At 54.8% G+C, this 19136-nt stretch overlaps 5 protein-coding genes across 5 annotated transcripts; 3 read left to right on the forward strand and 2 right to left on the reverse strand.

Annotated features, from left to right (window-relative positions):
• Positions 1-1767: 1767 nt before the first annotated feature.
• GCG54_00011870 (Sterol O-acyltransferase 2) lies at positions 1768-4147 on the forward strand (the record flags this gene model as incomplete). Its single annotated transcript, XM_045411760.1, has 7 exons — positions 1768-2127; positions 2207-2569; positions 2631-3470; positions 3532-3628; positions 3687-3720; positions 3776-3959; positions 4028-4147. 7 exons carry the CDS (start codon positions 1768-1770, stop codon positions 4145-4147), a joined length of 1998 nt encoding a protein of 665 aa, XP_045256943.1.
• Positions 4148-4441: 294 nt separating this feature from the next.
• On the reverse strand, positions 4442-6648 carry GCG54_00011871 (Fimbrin; the record flags this gene model as incomplete). The annotated part of the gene is made up of 5 exons (XM_045411761.1): positions 4442-4479; positions 4535-5520; positions 5570-6249; positions 6333-6543; positions 6626-6648. The coding sequence occupies 5 exons, from the start codon at positions 6646-6648 to the stop codon at positions 4442-4444; spliced, it is 1938 nt and encodes a 645-aa protein (XP_045256944.1).
• A 1759-nt stretch (positions 6649-8407) lies between these two features.
• GCG54_00011872 (uncharacterized protein) lies at positions 8408-9255 on the forward strand (the record flags this gene model as incomplete). The annotated part of the gene is made up of 2 exons (XM_045411762.1): positions 8408-8547; positions 8610-9255. The coding sequence occupies 2 exons, from the start codon at positions 8408-8410 to the stop codon at positions 9253-9255; spliced, it is 786 nt and encodes a 261-aa protein (XP_045256945.1).
• A 144-nt stretch (positions 9256-9399) lies between these two features.
• On the reverse strand, positions 9400-12650 carry GCG54_00011873 (putative phospholipase C20G8.02; the record flags this gene model as incomplete). Its single annotated transcript, XM_045411763.1, has 6 exons — positions 9400-9526; positions 9581-10372; positions 10420-10840; positions 10895-11127; positions 11180-12348; positions 12405-12650. 6 exons carry the CDS (start codon positions 12648-12650, stop codon positions 9400-9402), a joined length of 2988 nt encoding a protein of 995 aa, XP_045256946.1.
• A 1651-nt stretch (positions 12651-14301) lies between these two features.
• GCG54_00011874 (DNA-directed RNA polymerase III subunit RPC1) lies at positions 14302-18845 on the forward strand (the record flags this gene model as incomplete). Its single annotated transcript, XM_045411764.1, has 4 exons — positions 14302-14390; positions 14453-14564; positions 14622-14771; positions 14826-18845. The coding sequence occupies 4 exons, from the start codon at positions 14302-14304 to the stop codon at positions 18843-18845; spliced, it is 4371 nt and encodes a 1456-aa protein (XP_045256947.1).
• Between the last annotated feature and the right edge of the window lie 291 nt (positions 18846-19136).

Raw genomic sequence — 19136 nt, forward strand, 5'->3', positions numbered from 1 at the left:
TTCCCGCTTCGGCATCCCGGTGAGCAACCTACCTTAGCCTATGAATTTGCACTCCACCACCAACAACAACCTTTGCTGCACGACGTGCGTGACCCACGAATGTTCAGCAGACAGACAGACCGACAGACCTTCAACCGAATGAGGCCGGACATTCAACAGAGACAGCCCGGTGCGCACCGACGGATGATTCGGGCCCCAGGGTCGAGCGCGGGTGCAAACTGTCTCTCCGCTTCCGGCCACACGATGCGACAGCTTGATGTCAGAGAACACTTCGTCTTTCCTCTTGCTACCTACGCGGTAGCCAATGCAGTAGGGTTTGTTCGCCTGCCGAGCTTCAATCGTCCGATCACCACATTGGAGGCGAGTTGGATGCCACCCTGAGGCTCTCCAAACCATTTGCTCCTAGCACGGTTGAGGCGACCAGGCTGCCTGCCCACTGGCACCCCAGACTCATACTCTTTCTTGTCTGGCATCTCCAGGGTCGTCTCCAGGGCATGCGAGACATTAATCGTCGAGGCAGTGAGTGGATAGAGACATGCGGGAGATGTTCGTCGCGCTTGTCTTCCATGTCTTAACCAACTGCGCCATCCATCTTTCCTCCCTTTCGTCTCTTCACGTGTAATTCCACGTCGACCGGGGAAACTCTTACAGGTCCAGTCGGAAGGCGTCAAGCCACCTCATTCGAGCATACTACTCGCCTGCTAAGAACATTGCCAACTGGGGTTGCCTGTATGGAGACGACCACCACACCGTCCTCATCCACTCGTTTCTCCTGTGCCAGCGCCCATTTGCGCTTTGTACTGACTTCATCGAGCCCACACCTCACTCCATCCGACGTGTTCTTCTTACTCAAGTCGCCTCTGAATCCCGACACCCATGTCCACGTACACCACGCCTCCGTCCGTGGTCTTGTGTCCTCTTGCTGTTCCAACGGGATGCGCGGGATCTCGCAACTCGCAATCCCTCGGGGGCAGCCTTTTGTCGTATTACTCGCACTGCGCGACACTCCGATCCCTCAAATGCCCAGACGCTTCCCGGCTTATGGCGCCCGCGAAGACGAGAAACCCCCTTCCTCCCGGAAACCTCGGCCGCAGTTGATCACCCGCCGACGTCTTTGTCTGGCCATCTCAGATCATCTCGGATCGATGTCAGAGGCGGACGACCCGCGATGAGCCCGGCAGACCCGTAAATCCTTCACTTCACTGCACTGCGCTCTCAACGTTTTTTTTTTTTTTCTTCACAGCCGTCGTCCTCATATTTCTGCTCTTCCCACTTGACGTTTCATCCCGACTCTGGTTCAATTCTGATTCGCTTTACTTGGCCCATTTCCATTGATGCTTTTTGGTACTCATCTCGTACTCGACCCGAGTCATTGGTAGCTTCTTGCAAACGTACGTCTTCCCGGTCGCGCGGGCTGACTGACATATACTTCCCTGTCCCGAATCGCGCCGCCCTACTCCGCCGTATCGCAGTGTTACATCGACCTCGGAATAAGCGTCGTCGCACGTATACACGCCACAGCAGTATCTCACACCCTGTTCATCCTGACGATAGTTTCAAGTATTAAAAACAAACAACACTGGCGCTGACATTTGTTGACGTCGTCAGAGAGCCTCAGCATCTCGACCTCATCTTATAGCTTTCGCCGACAGAACCGTAAACATCGTATTGGTGCTTCTCTTCGTCTCAAGTGAGCTGTGCATAGCATCGTTCTCGCTGTGCCCGTGCGAAGACGCAGGAACGCATTGAGAACCCTCAGATTCTAGAATGGCGGCACGACCGGTGGCCTCACGGGATTCATCCCATGCATTGCGAGACGCATTACGGGCGGCCAACGGAGGCAGGACAAATTCTACAACTCCGTCCGAAACCACGAGCGAGGAGGATTACGACGAGCCCAAGCTCACAAGACGTCGCCATGACAGACCCTTAGCCAAGAACACATCGTCGCCTCTGAAGAACTCATCAAACCATGAGAGGAAGTTGTCTCTCGACGGCTCGACCTTGTCTGAAGCCTCAAGCATAGACGAATCCACTGGAGGAGCTGACAGAAAAGACCTGAAGACGTATGTGTTGTCCGCTGATGATCGAGAGCTTCGCGATGTCATCAGACGGGGTCTCGAACGGGTATGCTCTTGGTGACTCTGTCCTGACAGAGACAGACTACGCACGAACAGAGGGCACAATCACTGACACAAATTAACAGGAGAAGGACCCAAAGCGACCACGGCGGCCGGGGAAGTTCAGCGACCTAGTCTTTACTCGCCAATTCTCTGCCTTTGACCGGCAGAACCAGCAGACGGCAAATAGCCCCTTCCATGGGTTCTTCACGCTGTTTTGGCTAGCCGTGGCGCTGTTCGTCGTCAAGATAGGGGCGGCCAACTGGAGGGCCACCGGCAACCCCCTAGGGACGAACGAGATTATGAAGACCATGTTCCGGCGGGATGTGATTGTTCTGTTAGCTTCCGACGGTGTCATGTGTGGCATCACCGGCGTAGGCTGGATTCTGCAACGGCTCATCTTCAGTGGTTACCTAGACTGGAATCGATCTGGCTGGATCATCCAGAATGTAAGTCTTTCGTAAATTGCTGTCCTTCATGTTCTTTTTCTTATACGGGCTTTTTCCATAGGTTTGGCAATCAATCTTCATCGGCAGCGTCGTCGGCCTCACGCTCATCCGAGACTGGCCCTGGACACATACCGTCTTCTTCGTCCTCCACGGCATCGTCATGCTTATGAAGCAGCACTCGTACGCCTTCTACAACGGTCACCTTTCCACAGTATACAAGAAGCGAAAGTACCTCCTTTCGAAGTTGAAAAAGCTGGAACACGTTGCCCCCATCAACTCGCCTTCCACGACCAGCCCGTCGGCATCCACCATATCGATTTCCCACCTGGACAATCCCCCGTCTGCGGCCGAGATGAAAGGCCGCCGACACTCCGTCACCCACACCCGTGGCTCTGAGACGACGGACGTCGACCGCATCTCCCACGCTATCGAATCCGGCGAGCCCCTCGACGCCGACCAGGTCCGCGTGTTCGAGCGCATCATCAAGTGGGAGATTGACGGGCTCACCGATGAGCTGAGGGGCAAGGCGACGAGCGTTGCGCGGGCGTACCCGAACAACCTGACACTCGCCAACCATTACGAGTACATTGTGTTGCCGACCGTCGTGTACGAGCTCGAGTACCCCCGTTCTGACTCCATCGACTGGTACTATGTCGCCGAGAAAACGGCCGCTACCTTTGGCATTATTCTCGTCATGATCATGGTGTCTCAAGCTTTCATCTGTTGGTCAACCCCCGCGCCCACAACTTTCGGACACAGGCCTAAACTGACGACCTTGACAGATCCCGTCGTGATGCAGACTGTGGCGATGAAGGAGACGGGCATGCCCCTCGCTGAGAGATTCCGCTACTTTCCTTGGATGTTAAGCGACCTCATCTTTCCATTTATGATGGAATACATGGTAAGCACCCAGACATCCGAACACACCCCCTGACATCCATGCAGAGACTAATGGATTACAGATGGCCTGGTATCTAATATGGGAAACGATCCTCAACACCCTGGCGGAGCTCACCTACTTCGCCGACAGGAGCTTCTACGACGCGTGGTGGAATAGCGGTAGGTTGACCTTTCCCCAATTCGACTTGCTCAGGAACTGACAAGACACTTCCATCAGTATCCTGGGACCAATTCGCGCGTGACTGGAACCGGTAACCTCTGACCCAAACCCTCGAAACCCCTTGAACCCCAGCTGATGATCGCTAGCCCGGTGCACAACTTCCTTCTCCGCCACGTCTACCACAGCTCCATCTCATCCATGAAGGTGAACCGCCATACTGCGACACTCATCACCTTCTTCCTCTCAGCCTGCGTGCACGAATTGGTCATGTGGTGCCTGTTCAAGAAGCTCAGGGGTTACCTCCTTTTCCTGCAAATGTGCCAGCTACCGGTATGTGGATCTTTCTGCCCTTCTTCAACCAACCCATCTCGAGATGATTCTAACGGGAGGGAAAAAAGCTTGTGCAGCTCAGCAGGACGAGTTGGATGAGAGGTCGCAAGACACTGGGCAACATCATGTTCTGGTTCGGTATCTTTACCGGTCCCAGTCTGCTCTGCAGCTTGTATCTCATCTTGTAAACTTTGCTCAAGTACAAGCGTCGAAAGAAAACTTGTACCATACTCACAAAACTGTACCACATAAGACGTATCACGGAAAGTTTTAAAGTACAATTTCAAATACAGAAAGTTCTATACTCTCTTGAGGGGACGTGAGGCGAGCAGGGAAGTCTGAAGGGGATATTCTGATGACTTGGATTCATTCAACTACAAAAACACGCAATCAACAAAGCCTCGCCGAAGTTTTGGCCTTTTTCTATCCTCATTGACAAAACATAACGTTCACGCCGCGTAACAAATGGTCGTCAAGTCGGTTTACAGTCCCTGCTTCTCCGCAGTGGCCATCAGGGAGCCTGGGTATGGGTTAGCAAAAGTGTGCTGAAAACAAGTGTTTGCCAAAGCACTTACCGATGAAAGTAGTCACCAGGCGGCTGCGGACCTGGCAAATATCCTCGGGCACCAGCCAGATGGTCGCTCCCATCTTTCGCGCGATGCTGATGCTGAGCTTGGCGTTGAGGTAGGCGTCGTCGTCCGTGTGGCCAGGGGTGACGAGATCGTAGTCGACGTAGCTGCTCTTCATACCGTTGAGCACATCCAACAGGAAGACACCGGTGCCGATGGCAGGATCCTTGAAGGAGCGGATGCTCGAGGACTTGCCGCCCTTGCGAGCCATGTCGTTGGCCCATCTGACCATCTCCGAGTCTGTAATTTCACGCTTTCCAAGACGCTGTGCCAATGTAGACAGGGTAACAGTAATGTCCTTGCGCATCAGCTGCCAAACCAAGCCGAGCGTCAAGGTGCGCTGGCCGTCAGTGATATCCGCACCCTGGATGCCGACAAGCGAGAAGCGGTTCTGCTTGCCCAGCTCAATGGCGTAGTTGGTGTTCTCAACAGCCTTGAAGCGCAACATCTCTCCACCGTGAGCCGGAGGCTTGTTGACATGACGCCAGTTGACAGATCCCTTGATGACCTTGTCGTACGCTTGCAGAAGTACAGTGCCGTCGCGCAAGTCGTCGAAGAAGGACTGGACCGCGGGCTGCACGTCCAAGCTGTTGAGCCAAAGAGTGAAAACGCGAGCTTCCCTCTCTCCTTCGGCGTCAAAGTCCTCAACCTCCAGCTTCTCCTCCTCGGTGATGGGGTCGAGCGCGGGGTGGTTGTTAAAGAGGTTGGCAACGAAAGCAAGGTTCAGTTTGGGGTTGCCGGCAACCAAAGAAGTTGGCGTAAGGAACTTGCGGCAACCCATCCTGTCGGCCGTTTGCAGAATCTCTTCGGCTCGCTGCAAAAGATCGCGTGTCTGGAGAGGGCCTCTCGTCGCGCCGTACTCGGAGCCAATTTGTGCCAAGAGCACCGTGTAGTTCTCGCCGTCCTTGATATCGGTCGAAAAGTTGTTGACCCTGTCATGCGTCAGTCACAGTCTCCCCTGAACTGGGGTACTTAACATACCTGCGAGGCCAGTTGGCCGCCTTCAAGTGGTAGTTGAACCATCTCAGAAGAATCTGTTCAGGGGGAAGGCGCAGGAACTGCTCCAAAGTCTCGTCCTCCTCGAGCAAGCGGTACAGCTCAGGGTGAAGCTTGATATCGATCTTGCTAAGCAGGCCACGGCGGATGATCTGCCAGATCAGACCAAGAATCAGATGCTCTCGGCCCTCGATAATATCACCACTGCCAATGTTGACAACGGACAGACCGATACCCTTGGAGGACTCAATGACGATATTGTTGTTCTCCGTCATTTGGAAGGCGTTGAGGTTCTTTGCCTTCTTGGGGCGGTTCAGGACACGCTCGTCGATGGTGTCGGGGACACTGTCGTTGATGAGCTTGGCGAGCACCAGACCATCCTTGCACTCGTCGAACATCTCAAAGGTGTCAGTGGGAAAGGGAAGGCGGTTGCCAATATCAGGGTCACCGGCCAGAACGGCGTTGATGTGGCGGGTGAATTCGGTTCGCTCATCTTCATTGATGGTGTGGGTGACGTTGGCGTTTGAGCCCTGAACGTGAATCTTGCCAATGCTGGCCTTTTTGGCATGACCACCGGTTGCTTGTGCGACAATGCCAGCGGGCGCAGTAGGGCCTGTTGACATGCGTTTTTGGGCGGGAGAAGACTCGCGAAGCTTGGCAATCAGCTGTAGGAGGGTCAGTCAGCAAAGAAGGGGATATTGGAGGGCTGGGGCAAGGACGAGGGGTGGGTGGGATGACGGCGACGTACGGCGACGTAGTCCTCGAGCTCGACACGGCGAGACGAGTCGAGGTCAACCTCTTTCAAGGCCTGTCTGACGACATCGTATGGCTGGCGCTCGCTCTGTTGGGTAGCTTTGATGGCAGTAGCCTCGTCAACGTAGCCCTTGTCGTCAATGTCGAGCTTGCGGAAAGCGTCGCTCAGGCCGTAGATTTCGTTTTGGGGGAACTGAGGATACTTCCTGTCGGCAGATGTGCGTCAGTAATGGCCAACCCCCTGGGTGATATGGTGAATCACGGGGTGCGGGGGTTTGCAATGCGCACCTCTGGAGCTTGAGAACGTTCATGATGGCGGGTGTTTGAAGGAGGCGCGGCGGGAGGAGAAGGGAGGCACAACTCGAGGATCGAGAAGGAGAGGTTGGACTGGGCAGGACGGCAGCAAGGGCCTTGGAGTTGGAGAGACTGCGCTCGGCGCGGGAGGAAAGCGAACCACGAGATCAGGGACCAAGCGGACCTGGGAGCGGTAGATGCGCAGGAAGCTCCGGAACGCACGGACGCTGGCGGATGACAGTTGAGGAGGTAAGGTGCCTCACGGTGAGGGAGGAATGCGAGGGATTGTGCTCGATGGGTGGGCAGGTAGATGGAGCTGCAATTGCCGGGCAGCAATGGGCGAAGAGCTGAAGAGACGACGATTCCTTGTGGCGGCGATTGAGGTTTTGGTTGTGGTGTTGGGTTGTATGTAATGGGGAGAGAGGCAGAGGCACAAGCAGCAGCAAGGCAAGAAAGACCAAGCAAGGCCGGGGAGGTAAAATGTCAGAGGCAGCGCCCGAATGACGGATGATCGCAATGGTAAAAGTAATGAGTGGATGGGATGGACACTGGGCCCAGGCGAGGCGGAGCGGAGCAAGGGTGCAGCAGCAGCAGCAATAATACGGCGTACCTTACTGCTACACTATTCGTACCTCCTCTAGCAGCGACCTACGATAATACTTGTTGGCGGGGGCGGGGAGGGGCCATTGATGTAATGACACAGGCATTAGCTGACCTGGGGACGAGGATTGGCTGCCTCGAGCATTCCAGCCCGGTACCTTGCCTCTCCTGTCTTGGCTAGGCGTCGACGAGCGGTTGCCATCAAAAGAACATCTGCACTCACTGCCAACGCTGCGAAAGAGAGGTATCTTGTGATTACTCGACGGCGCTTACCTCAGCTCGCGGGACGTCCCCGGCCCTTCCGCCGAATCGAATGGGTGCCTGCGGTCGCACAGGATACGCGGGAAGCCTGTTTCGCTGCGGCCTCCAGCTACATGGACTTGCGTAAGGCAGTACAGTGTACGGCAGACAGCCCTCAGCCAAGACGTTGTGTTAGTGAGCACACCCCGTTGTACCGTACCGGTCTTGCGTAAAGACCAACGTACGCCTTCACAGGCACCAGCTCTGACTGATTCTTTGGCTTCTCTTCTCGATGCTTCCTCCCTCGTCTGGGGCTGCAGCCTTCAGGCTTCTTCTTGGGCTTCGGTCGAAGCCATCCCTTCCTTCATCCCTGGATCTCACATTTATGCCGCTACCCAAGGTGTTCAACCAGAGCAACACAACACAACGGGCAGCCCAATGCCGTGAGTTGATGCCCGTTAATGATTAGCCCCTCTGGGCAATGTTCTGGAACATGTGCAAGTGCAGGGAAGCCCACGTCAGGTGCCAAATGCGCAGAACAACCACGGCAGAAATTAGTGTCGACGCCAAGGGTCGTGGTATCCGAGACTGGAAATCAGTCACTTCCAGATGCACTGTGCAACTTCGCTCTCACCTTGCACTTCTGGACCGTGTGCATCTCCAAGGTAGCACAGTCCCCGCTCCTGGTTTTCCCCCCACCTCGAATTTTCTGATCTCGATGCCTTCATCGCGACATTGAAGCTTTTGTGTCAGGACAAGCGGCTCAATCCCCGATTCGCACACTTCAGACCGCATTCACCTGGCTGTTTCTGACTTGCTGCTGCTGCTGCTGCTCACATCATCACCACCCCCCTTGTCGCCCCCCTCCCTCACTTTGGCTCTCAGCACCAAACCTCATCCACCACAACCGCAAGTCGCCTTGCACACATCACAACCATGGCTGCCGTCTGCAAAGCCTGCCAAGACCCCCTGGTCATCAGCATCGAACCTGATAGCGACGATGAGGGCCAGGCCACCGAGGAGACCCAGAACGTGCCCGATGATCTGGAGCTGCCCTGCGGATGCCACTTCCACTGGTACGCAACCCAGTCTCACTAACATGATGAGATGACCTAACCATACTTACACCATGCATCAGGCAATGTCTCTTGGACCAATCCGCAGAGATCGCCATTTCTCTCAACTGCCCATCCTGTCAGAAATACCTGCCAACAAACCAGCAGGGCCCCTCCGTCACCAACCCTTTCCTGTCCACCACCCCAGGTGCTGCCATCTTAACCCGCTACGTCAACGAGGGCGGGCTGCAGGACGGCCTGGACATCCTGCCCAACATCACCGAGGAGGCGTACCTTGACGCCCATCCCGAGGCCCGTCCCGCCCGTGCCTACCACCTCATGTGCTCAGAAGGCGATGTCCAGGGCGTCGTGGAGCTCCTTCAGGACGCCAACGAGGAGCTCAACGGCGACATTACTCAGCTCGGCCAGCTGATCCGCTACCAGGACCCCCTGGCTGGTGGCAAGAGCCCTCTTCACGTTGCTGTCGAGAAGTCTCAAGAGGAGGTCGTCTGGCTGCTGCTCTGGGTCGCCTCGCCCTTGCCCACTGATCTCTTTCCCCAGTCGGCGCGACAGGCTGCCGAGGCGCTGCAAATCGTTCGCCTCACAAATGACAACGCTCAGGACATCCGTGCGATCCAGAACGACGCTGGCCAGACGGCCGAAGATGTCGCCAAGGGCATGCCCACTCGCTGGGCCGCCCTCGTGGACGCCGGGATTTTGCATCCATAAGTAGTTTGCCAGGTCCTTGATAATGTAAAAGATACCCTTAGCTTTTCACCCGAGCAGTACGCACATGCAATGGATCATGTTCAAGTTGAGGTGACGAGCTCATCTAATTCACCAGACAACCCATCCGCCCATGTCTAATCTAGTCTATCTCCGGTTCGCCCGTGACCTGTTGGAAAGAAGTTGCGACAGGATAAAGTGGCTGACGTCCTCATCAGACCAATAACTCATGTGCGATGCGATCGTGTTCATGGGATTGAAATCGAGCACACTCCTGCCATACGTTAGCATGCCCGAACTTGCATCATGGACATCATGTAGCACTTACTCCTGGATGCTGTAGTCGACACGTCCGTTGCGGTTGAGAGCTCGCACTTTCATCTCCTCGCGCCGCAACTTCTGAGACTTCCGTTCCGCCTCTATCCAGTCCGCCGCGTCGCCGTCGTCATTCGTCTTGGCCAGGTCCACCCGCTTCTCCTGGAACTTGGAGTAGAGTGTCTCCAGCTCATCGTCAATAAGTGTCATCTCATTACCGCTCAAGCTCGTGCGGCCCATCATGGATTTCGAATCCGCCAGCTGCTTCTTGCGCTCATTCGTCTTCTCCCCCAGCTTCGATGCGTCAGAAATCACACCGCTGTCCGCCATGTTTGCCCCTTGAGCGGAGACTTGGGGTTGCGCTGATGCCGAGTTCATCTTGGCCACGTCCTCGTTGCTCAGACCGAGACTCCTGTTCAGTATGTTGCTGGCGATTCCCGCACTCAAGCTGGACCAGAGGCCGCTGACGCTCGCGCCAACCTTCATTCCGATACCACTCAACCCTTGCTGTGCCACATTGCCGAATATGCCCTTCTTTGTGTAAGGCAGTACTTGGGGCTTGAGAGTAGACATGGCGGGAGATATGAGAGGCTCGAGCCTGTAGCTTATCGGGTCGGAAGGATGGAACACGTTGAATAGTTGTGCGACTTTTGGCGACGAGACGGAATATGGTAAGCCTGTGATTGCAGACACCCGTTGGGATGGAGATGTCGGCGCCGCTGCGAGGAAAGGATCGTCCATCAAATCAGGGTTTAGGGGACTTTCCGACGGAAGTGCATGAGGAAGGTGTCGTGCTGATATGGTTCTTTGCGCAGTTAGCACACAGCCAGGTAGAGACTTGAGTCGACTTACCGGCCCTTGAGCATTTGGAACAGGCCCACAGGTGATCCCAGACAGTAAAGGTCATCGACATCGAACTCAAACTTGAGCTCATTCGCTTCGCGATCCCTGGCGCCCTCGGCCTTATCTTGCGGCTGCCAGAAGCGCAGAGCACTCCTTGGTGTGTCCGGGGCCTTGACCTTTTCCTTCTGCCGGCAGAGGATATCGAACATGATGGCAGACCCGAGAGAATGCCCGATGACGTGCACCTTGCCTTTAAACTCGGGGTTGCGGGCCATGAACAGCTTGAAAATCCTATTCGACTCTTTAAGAACGATCTCAGCGATCTGTTCGCGGTACGCGCTCTGGTACAGTAGAACGTCGAGGGCAAGGTCCGAAATCAACGATCTGGCAAAGGCAACGCCCTCTATCGTTATGTCTTCTAGAGACGGGTCTGCATCACGCTCGTTAGCTATGTCCTCCATGGTGCTGGTTGGGGTTTACTCACATTCATCTTCGTCTAAGGCGCCGTCTCCAATGTCCCGTTCGTTCTTCTTCTCTCTCTTCTTGGGAAAGTCCAACAAGTGCCTCCAGCAGACAGGCAATACCTGCACTCGACAGTTCCTCGGACCATCTTCCAGTTCCGAGTTCAACGCCCGCAAATCTGCAGAACTCGAGTAGACCGATTTGAGGTTCTTGCGGAGGATGTTCACGTCGTGCACAAAGTTGACGCTCTCCATTCTGTTGTTGTTAGTCATCGTAACTTCTCCGAAATGCCAAATCAACCACATACCGGATCCCGAGGAGCTGGCCAATTCCATGAGTCACGAGCACCAAGTGCTCAATGTCACGTCCTTGCGTTTCGCCAAATTGACCGTTGTAGTCGTTTTCGATCTCCTTCTCCTCGCGCTTCCTAATCTCTTCTTCCTGTTCCTCTTGGTTGCGATGTTCGGCCCCTTCCATCAACGATGAGATCTGCCTCTGCAGGCTAGTCTCTCTGGTTTCTTCGTTCTCTGCGCGCGTCAAGTCATCGTTGGACTGCGACGGTCTAGAGGTTGGTGGTGCGGATCTTCGCTTCAGCTTCTTTTGGTCTTTATCATCTTTCTGCGCCGGGGCAGCAGCCTCGGTGGGCGTAGCCGGCTGTTTTTCCTTTTTGTTCTTAGAGACGTCAGAGTAACCCCTCACCAGCTTGACACCGCTCATGAAACCGCCGCCTGAGAATCGCTCGTACATTGTCGAGGTCACCCAGCCCAGCATGCTGTCAGATGTTATCCAGGCTGTCGTGGAATCCTGGTATGTCGCAATACTGTTCATCCATGTGCCGAACAGCCTGTGAGATGAGGGTTGATGTTGATTCTGCGGCGGTTGCGGCTTGTTGTTGCCCTCCGCGGCCGCAGAAGCCGTTGCAACGGCCCGCAAGTTCTCAACTGAAGCTTTTGGAGTGACGTCCTTCTTGTTTGAGTCGCTTCGAACTCGAGGCTTGGGATACAGCCAAGGCTTGACCTTGAGATATCCTTCTTCGAGCTGAGACGCTAGATTCTCCTCGCATGGTCTCAAGGACGAGCCTTCGTCGTAGAACCAAGTACCACGGCGAACCTCATACACAGGCCCGAGCCAGTACACGGGCTCCAGCTCGCGTTTCTCGATGTCCACATCGAAGAGGTAGTCCTCGTTCACCGGAACGCGCGTTTTAGGGGCGCTCTCAGGGCTCGTCTCTAAGCTACCGTGTGCCCTATCATCGTCAGTGGTCTTACGGCCTCGCCTAGAGCCGCCAGACACGTTGCGCTGCGATCGATCGCCTCTTCGCTTCTCGGAATCCTCCAGTAGACGCTGGTAAGCGAGTTCTATGGCTCTCGAATCTCCCTTGGCGAAGGGCAGAAACTTCTTCGGTTGGGGCGGAGGCTTAGCATCGTCGGTGGGTTTCGGTTTGTCTCTCAAGAATTGCGGCTTCCGCTTGGGCACCTGGGACAATGATCAGCCATTTCAAGAAGTTCAAGGCTTGGAGTGACTGCCCTTACATCGGTAGCATGATACCAGAGGACGTTGAGCGGAGGACAGTCGGCGGGGTAGCTCTTGGTGCTCTGGCCATATAAGTGAGTGATGCTATGATCACCTGGACGGGCTGCTGGTGCAGGGACAGGCTGAGGTGGAGGATCTCTTGGGGTGGGTGTTGAGCTTCGACTGCCGGACCAGGGATTAATAGAGTCGACGGCCGACGAGAGGTAGGACTTTTCTGTTTTGCGGTCCGCGCCGCTGGGAGCCATCGTTTGCGACTGGGCAAAGGGCCATTCGGGGGTTCTCCGGGGGGCCGTCGAATAGCGGCGGGAGACAGCGACAACAAGACTGAGTGTTTTGTGGCCTCGTCTCCAGCGCAGCGGTGAGTGCGGCACAATGAGCGCCAACGTGGGAGAGGCCAGAGACAGGACTTATATGTGCGTCACCAGGTTCCGGGCGGATGGCGGGGAGAACGGGACGAGTTGGAGAGCAGTTTCGGGGAAGCTCGAGCTTGAAGGACGAAGACAAGGAATGCCAGTTTCAGGATCGAGCAAGAGCCAGGTTCACCAGGTTGCAGCGCTGAGCAGCGAAGTAATCAGGGTCGACGGCGACAGCAGGTAGCGAGGTATGGCAGCTGTCTGGATAGAGTGCGGTAGATGTTTGTGGTGCTTGTGTGTACCTAGTAGAGGTGTGTTGTTCAAATGGAGGTGTGCCGCGCCTGGATCCGCAAGGTGAGGAGGCTGCCTTACCTAGGTGAGGAAGCCTTCATTTGGGGCGGGAAGCAAGGGATGTTCCACCTTCTTTTTTCTTCTTGAGCAGGGGAGACGCAGGAGCCGGAGCTTCAGCCGGTGATCGAGGCAAATAAAACACCTTAAGGGTCGGGTGTGAAAAGAGGACAGACATGGAAGCGAGTGCAGCTGTGATGAAGGCGCAGAAGGCTCCAGTAAGGACTCAGCTGCCTTGCACATGGCAGGGAGCAGCTCCGGTCTTCAGGGAGCCCATGACGCATCTCTCGGTCCCGTGTAAATGGAATACGACGGGGGATCGATCGCTTAAGCTCCGGCGAATGATTAATAGACCCAAGGACTCGTGGGAAGGCGGTCTGGGGCGAGCCGCGGGGCAGAAGCTGCGGCGTTCGTACTCGGTACCTCCTCTCACTGGGAACCTTACCTTAGGTAGGTAGGTAGGCACCATTTTTACCTCATCTCGTTCAGCCCACAGAGTTGGAATTCAGAAGTGCCGTTTTGCTGAGGTGAGCGGGCGGTCGGTGGAAAACACCCCGTAGTACGCGACTCAATGCCACCAAGGCAGGGTACGGTAGTACTGTGCTTCTCCAAACCTAAGGTAGGTAACGCCAGAAGACGCCCAGTCACAGGCAAGAAGACTCATACCGAGTGATGCCCACCATCGCACTGTGTTTTCATCATTCATTCCACCACTGGGGCCGTGACAATCTCTCCCAAACGTACTTCACACTGTACGCGCACTGGTGGGGCAGAGCTGCTTTTTTCGATGGTGGGGTACGACCTGCAGACCGGACACTGGACGCTGGAGAGTCCCTCCCGCGCTAGGTACAGCACCTTTTGCCGTGCCTCCATCACAAAATTTCCCATCCGTCTGCAACACCCCAAGCCAGCCTCCGACCCGAACTCAGCAACATACATACATGCCCGATGACTCCGTCGCCCTAGCATCCCGTCGTGTCGACAGCACTAGCTCTTGCGATTGAATCTACACCACTTCTCGGGCCTCGAATATGACCCTGCGGCGAATGCGCAAACACACCAACTTCTACTACGACCGGTAGACTTAGACTGCGACGAATTTCAATCTTGACTCACCTTGCGCCACATCCTATCACTCCCCCCCGACCAAGACCTCAGAACCTCCGCCGTCGGCGAATTCGCAAACATCGTCGCAATGGCGACCACGACGACGGTCACCCCGGTCAAGTCGCAGCTCGTCGACAAGCTGCCAAAGCGTTTCAAGGGCATCAAGTTCGGCATCCAGTCAGTCCCACCCCTCAGCCCGCCTCGCACCATATGCCGTTGCTAATCTTTCGGCTCCGCAGGTCCAACCAAGACATTGCAAACCAAGCCGTTCTCGAAGTTTCCGACCGACTCCTCTACGATATCGAGAAGAACAGAGCCCCATACCAGCATGGTCCCCTCGATCCCCGTCTGGTAAGCGCCGTCGACCCCGTCCATAATGCTGCATGAAGCTGACTCCGCTGCTTCTAGGGCACTTCGAGCAAGACTGGTAAATGCGCAACATGCCAGGAATCACTACAGAACTGTACTGGTCACTTCGGACATGTCAGGCTTCCATTGCCTGCGTTCCACATTGGCTACTTGCGATTCGTCATGATGATACTGCAGGACATCTGCAAGGTAGGCCTCTACTCTACCTCTTTGCTCAAGTTGACACTAGCTAACCATTTAAAGGATTGCGGCAAAGTCCTACTCACCGAGTCTGAGAAACGCGCATTTCTCAAAGAGTTGAGGCGGCCGCTGCTGGATAACCTGCGCCGCTCCCAAATCTGCAAGCGAATCAACGAACAGTGTCGCAAGGTGAAGAACTGCATGTACTGCGGCTCCGTTCAAGGCCAGATCCGCAAGGTTGGCGTCCTCAAGCTGGCACACGACAAGTTTGTTACATACAACAAGTCCACCTCCGCTAAGAAGGTGCCTCCCGAGAGCAAGATCAAATTCGACGAGTCGTTCAGTGAGGCCAGGAAAAACAATGCCGAGTTGGACAAGCATCTTCGTAAGGCCATGGAAGACATGAATCCTCTCAGGGTTCTCAATCTGTTCAAAATGATCAGTCCCACCGACTGCGAACTTCTCGGCCTGGATCCTGCCGAAGGTCGCCCGGAGATGTTCATTTGGCAGTTCCTCCCTGCTCCCCCAGTATGCATCCGACCCTCGGTCGCCCAAGACAATGCCAGTAACGAGGACGATATCACGACAAAGCTCGCCGACATCGTTTGGGTCAGTGGCATGATTCGCTCTGCGCTACAGAAGGGTTCGCCTATCCAGACAATCATGGAGCAGTGGGAGTACCTCCAGTTACAGGTCGCAATGTATGTCAACAGCGACGTCCCTGGACTTCAGCAACCTGGTTTCGGCAAAGCCGTTCGTGGCTTCTGCCAGAGATTGAAGGGAAAGCAAGGTCGCTTCCGTGGAAACTTGTCTGGAAAGCGTGTCGACTTCTCCGGCAGAACTGTCATTTCACCCGATCCGAACCTTGGAATCGATCAGGTTGCCGTTCCTCAGCTCGTGGCTAAGAACCTGACGTATCCCGAGCGCGTATCCGACTACAACATCAAGAAATTGAAGGAATGCGTTCGCAATGGACCCAATATCTGGCCCGGTGCACAGCAAGTCATCAAGAACGATGATGGAGGCTACAAGATCTCACTGAGATTCGGCAACAGGAATCAGGTCGCTCAGGACCTCAAGATTGGTGATGTCGTGGAACGCCACCTTGAAGACAACGACATTGTTCTTTTCAATCGTCAACCGTCTCTTCACAAGCTCAGTATCATGAGCCATTTGGTTAAGGTGCGGCCGTGGAGGACGTTCCGACTCAACGAGTGTGTCTGCGGCCCCTACAACGCAGATTTCGACGGTGACGAGATGAATCTTCACGTTCCCCAGACCGAAGAAGCTCGCGCAGAAGCCATCAACCTCATGGGCGTCAAACACAACTTGGCAACTCCAAAGAACGGAGAGCCTGTCATTGCGGCAACGCAAGATTTCATCACTGCTGCCTACCTGCTGAGTGGCAAGGACAGATTCTTCGACCGCAAAACATTCACCTACATCTGCATGCACATGATGGATGGAAACGTTCACCTTGATCTCCCGCCCCCAGCCATTTTGAAGCCCCAGGCTCTCTGGACAGGCAAGCAAGTCTTCAGCATAATGATGCGTCCCAACAAAGACAGTCCTGTCAAGGTCAATCTGGACGCCAAGTGCAGAGAATACAAGGCCAGGCCTGGACAATGTCCAGACATGGACCCGAACGACGGATGGCTTGTCGTTCGCAACTCGGAAGTCATGTGCGGTAGGATGGACAAGTCTACTGTAGGATCTGGAAAGAAGGACTCGGTCTTTTACGTCATTCTCAGAGACTTTGGCCCGGATGCCGCGGTGGTAACCATGAATCGCCTGGCCAAGCTCTGTGCTCGCCATTTGACAAACCGTGGTTTCTCTATTGGTGTTGGAGATGTTTTTCCCACCCAACTTCTTCTCGAAAAGAAGAGCAAAATGATTCAAGACGCGAACAAGGATGTCGATGAGCTGATCGACAAGTACAAGAAGGGCAAGCTCGAGAAGGCCACGGGTTGCAGTATGGAAGAGACCCTCGAGAACTCCATCTCAGGACTTCTCAGCAAGGTCAGAACTCAAGCAGGTTCTCATTGTATTGAGACGCTTAGCAGGAACAACGCGCCGCTAGTCATGGCAAAGTCCGGCTCAAAGGGTTCAGAGATCAACGTGGCGCAGATGGTCGCCCTCGTCGGTCAGCAGATTATCGGCGGCAAACGTGTTGCCGATGGCTTCCAGGACAGAACGCTTCCCCATTTCCACAAGAACGCTCCTCAGCCTCCCTCCAAGGGCTTCGTTGCGAATAGTTTCTACTCAGGTCTGCTTCCTACCGAATTCATCTTCCACGCCATGTCTGGTCGTGAAGGTTTGGTTGATACTGCTGTCAAGACCGCAGAGACTGGATACATGTCTCGGCGACTGATGAAGTCGCTGGAGGACCTTTCCACACAGTACGATGACACCGTCCGAACGTCAGGCGGAGGCATTGTGCAGTTCCAATTTGGTGCTGACAAGCTCGATCCTGTTGACATGGAGGCATCGGCGAAGCCTGTCAACTTCGATCGAACCTTCTCACACGCGGAAAACCTGACATGGAACAACGATGAGGTTGCTCTTCTCCCCGATGAGATTGTCAAGTATTGCGATAGCATGCTGTCTGTGGAACGAGCCCGATATCCAAGAAAGGCCCTTGTCGGCGACGATGTCCTCGACTACGACAACGAAGAAGACAAATTCACCGACGAACATGAGGGTGCCAGAGATTTCCTAAGGTCACTTGAGTCTTATGTGGCCGGCCGCGCCAACAAACTCCGCCGCGTCATGGAGCTCACCGGCTTGACAGCTGGTGCCGAAAGCATGGAAGTTGATGTCGACGAGAGTGAGATGAAGGCAAAGAAGGCCTTCGCAGACAAGGTTGCCAAGGTTTCTGAAACGACTCTACGGATGTTCATCCGACTTTGCCTAGAGAAGTACAAGAAGGCACATGTTGAGCCAGGCCACGCCGTCGGAGCTGTCGGAGCTCAATCGATTGGTGAGCCCGGTACTCAGATGACGCTCAAGACTTTCCATTTCGCCGGTGTCGCTGGTATGAGTATCACGCAGGGTGTCCCACGTATCAAGGAAATCATCAACGCCTCCAAGACAATTAGCACGCCCGTCATCACCTGCCCGCTGGTGCAGAACAGGGAACTGACTGCCGCCCGAATCGTCAAGGCTCGTATTGAGAAGACATATGTCGAAGACATCCTGAGCTACATTGAAGACGAATGGTTTGCGGAGTCTGGAAATGTTGTCTTGCAAGTGGACATGGATGCATTATCGAACATGCAGCTGGGCATCGGCTTGGGCGACGTGGCGGAAGCCATTTGCAAGCACAAGAAGATGAAAATCTCAAGGCAGGATATGCACATTGGCCCGGGGAGGATCGAAATCCGCGTACGTCTTGACGAGTCAGCCGCTTCGAAGCGATCCGTCAAGGCTAAGCCCGTGGATGAACATGGCGATCTTCTGGTACGGGCCAACTATCTCCGTCGGACGATCCCAACCGTGTCCATTTCGGGATATCCAGAAGCGACTCGAGCAATTATCCAAACGTCAGAACAGGAAACGCACACCGTTCTCGTTGAAGGTTATGGGCTCCAAAAATGCATGAACACCGAGGGCGTCGAAGGGCGGAGAGTCAAGTCAAACAACGTCATGGAGTGCCGAGATGTGTTGGGTATCGAGGCCGCAAGGACAACGATTGCGCACGAAATTGGCGAAGTCATGGGAGACATGGGCATTGACCCGCGTCACATGCAGTTGCTCGCAGACGTCATGACATACAAGGGTGAGGTTCTCGGTATCACGCGATTCGGTCTCTCGAAGATGAGAGACAGCGTGTTGCAACTGGCTTCATTCGAGAAGACGCCGGACCATTTGTTTGAGGCTGCTGCGGGCATGAAGACGGATCAGATTGAGGGAGTGAGTGAGTGCATTATCATGGGACAGACCATGTCGGTCGGAACTGGTGCTTTCCACGTTGTCCGCCGCCTCGCTCTGGAGAAGGGAGACGTTGGACAGCGGAAGACAATATTTGAGGATGCGTGGGCGGCCCAGACGGCGATGAAGCGGAAGTCGCGTCGAAATGTCTAAAATGGGGACAACAGGAGTTATCACGGTATGGCGTCCATCAGCACAAGGACTGTACAATTCTGTAACGGGTCCCATCAAGGATATGCTTTGGGTTTTAAAGTTAGATCAATTGAAGACGATTAAATGGACTCTCTCTGCCGCAGATGCCAGGGAGACTTACCGATGTCGGGATACGTCCGACACGCCCCTGTGGGGTTTTGTTTATCCAGGAAGCCGCCCCAAGGTTGCATTTACAGGCAAGCTTTTCATGACTTTGAGTGAATTCCACGCAAGATGTTCATCTGATCAGTC

The sequence above is a fragment of the Colletotrichum gloeosporioides genome (genome assembly GCF_011800055.1).
Source record: "Colletotrichum gloeosporioides strain Lc1 chromosome Unknown consensus_108, whole genome shotgun sequence".
NCBI lineage: Eukaryota > Fungi > Ascomycota > Sordariomycetes > Glomerellales > Glomerellaceae > Colletotrichum > Colletotrichum gloeosporioides.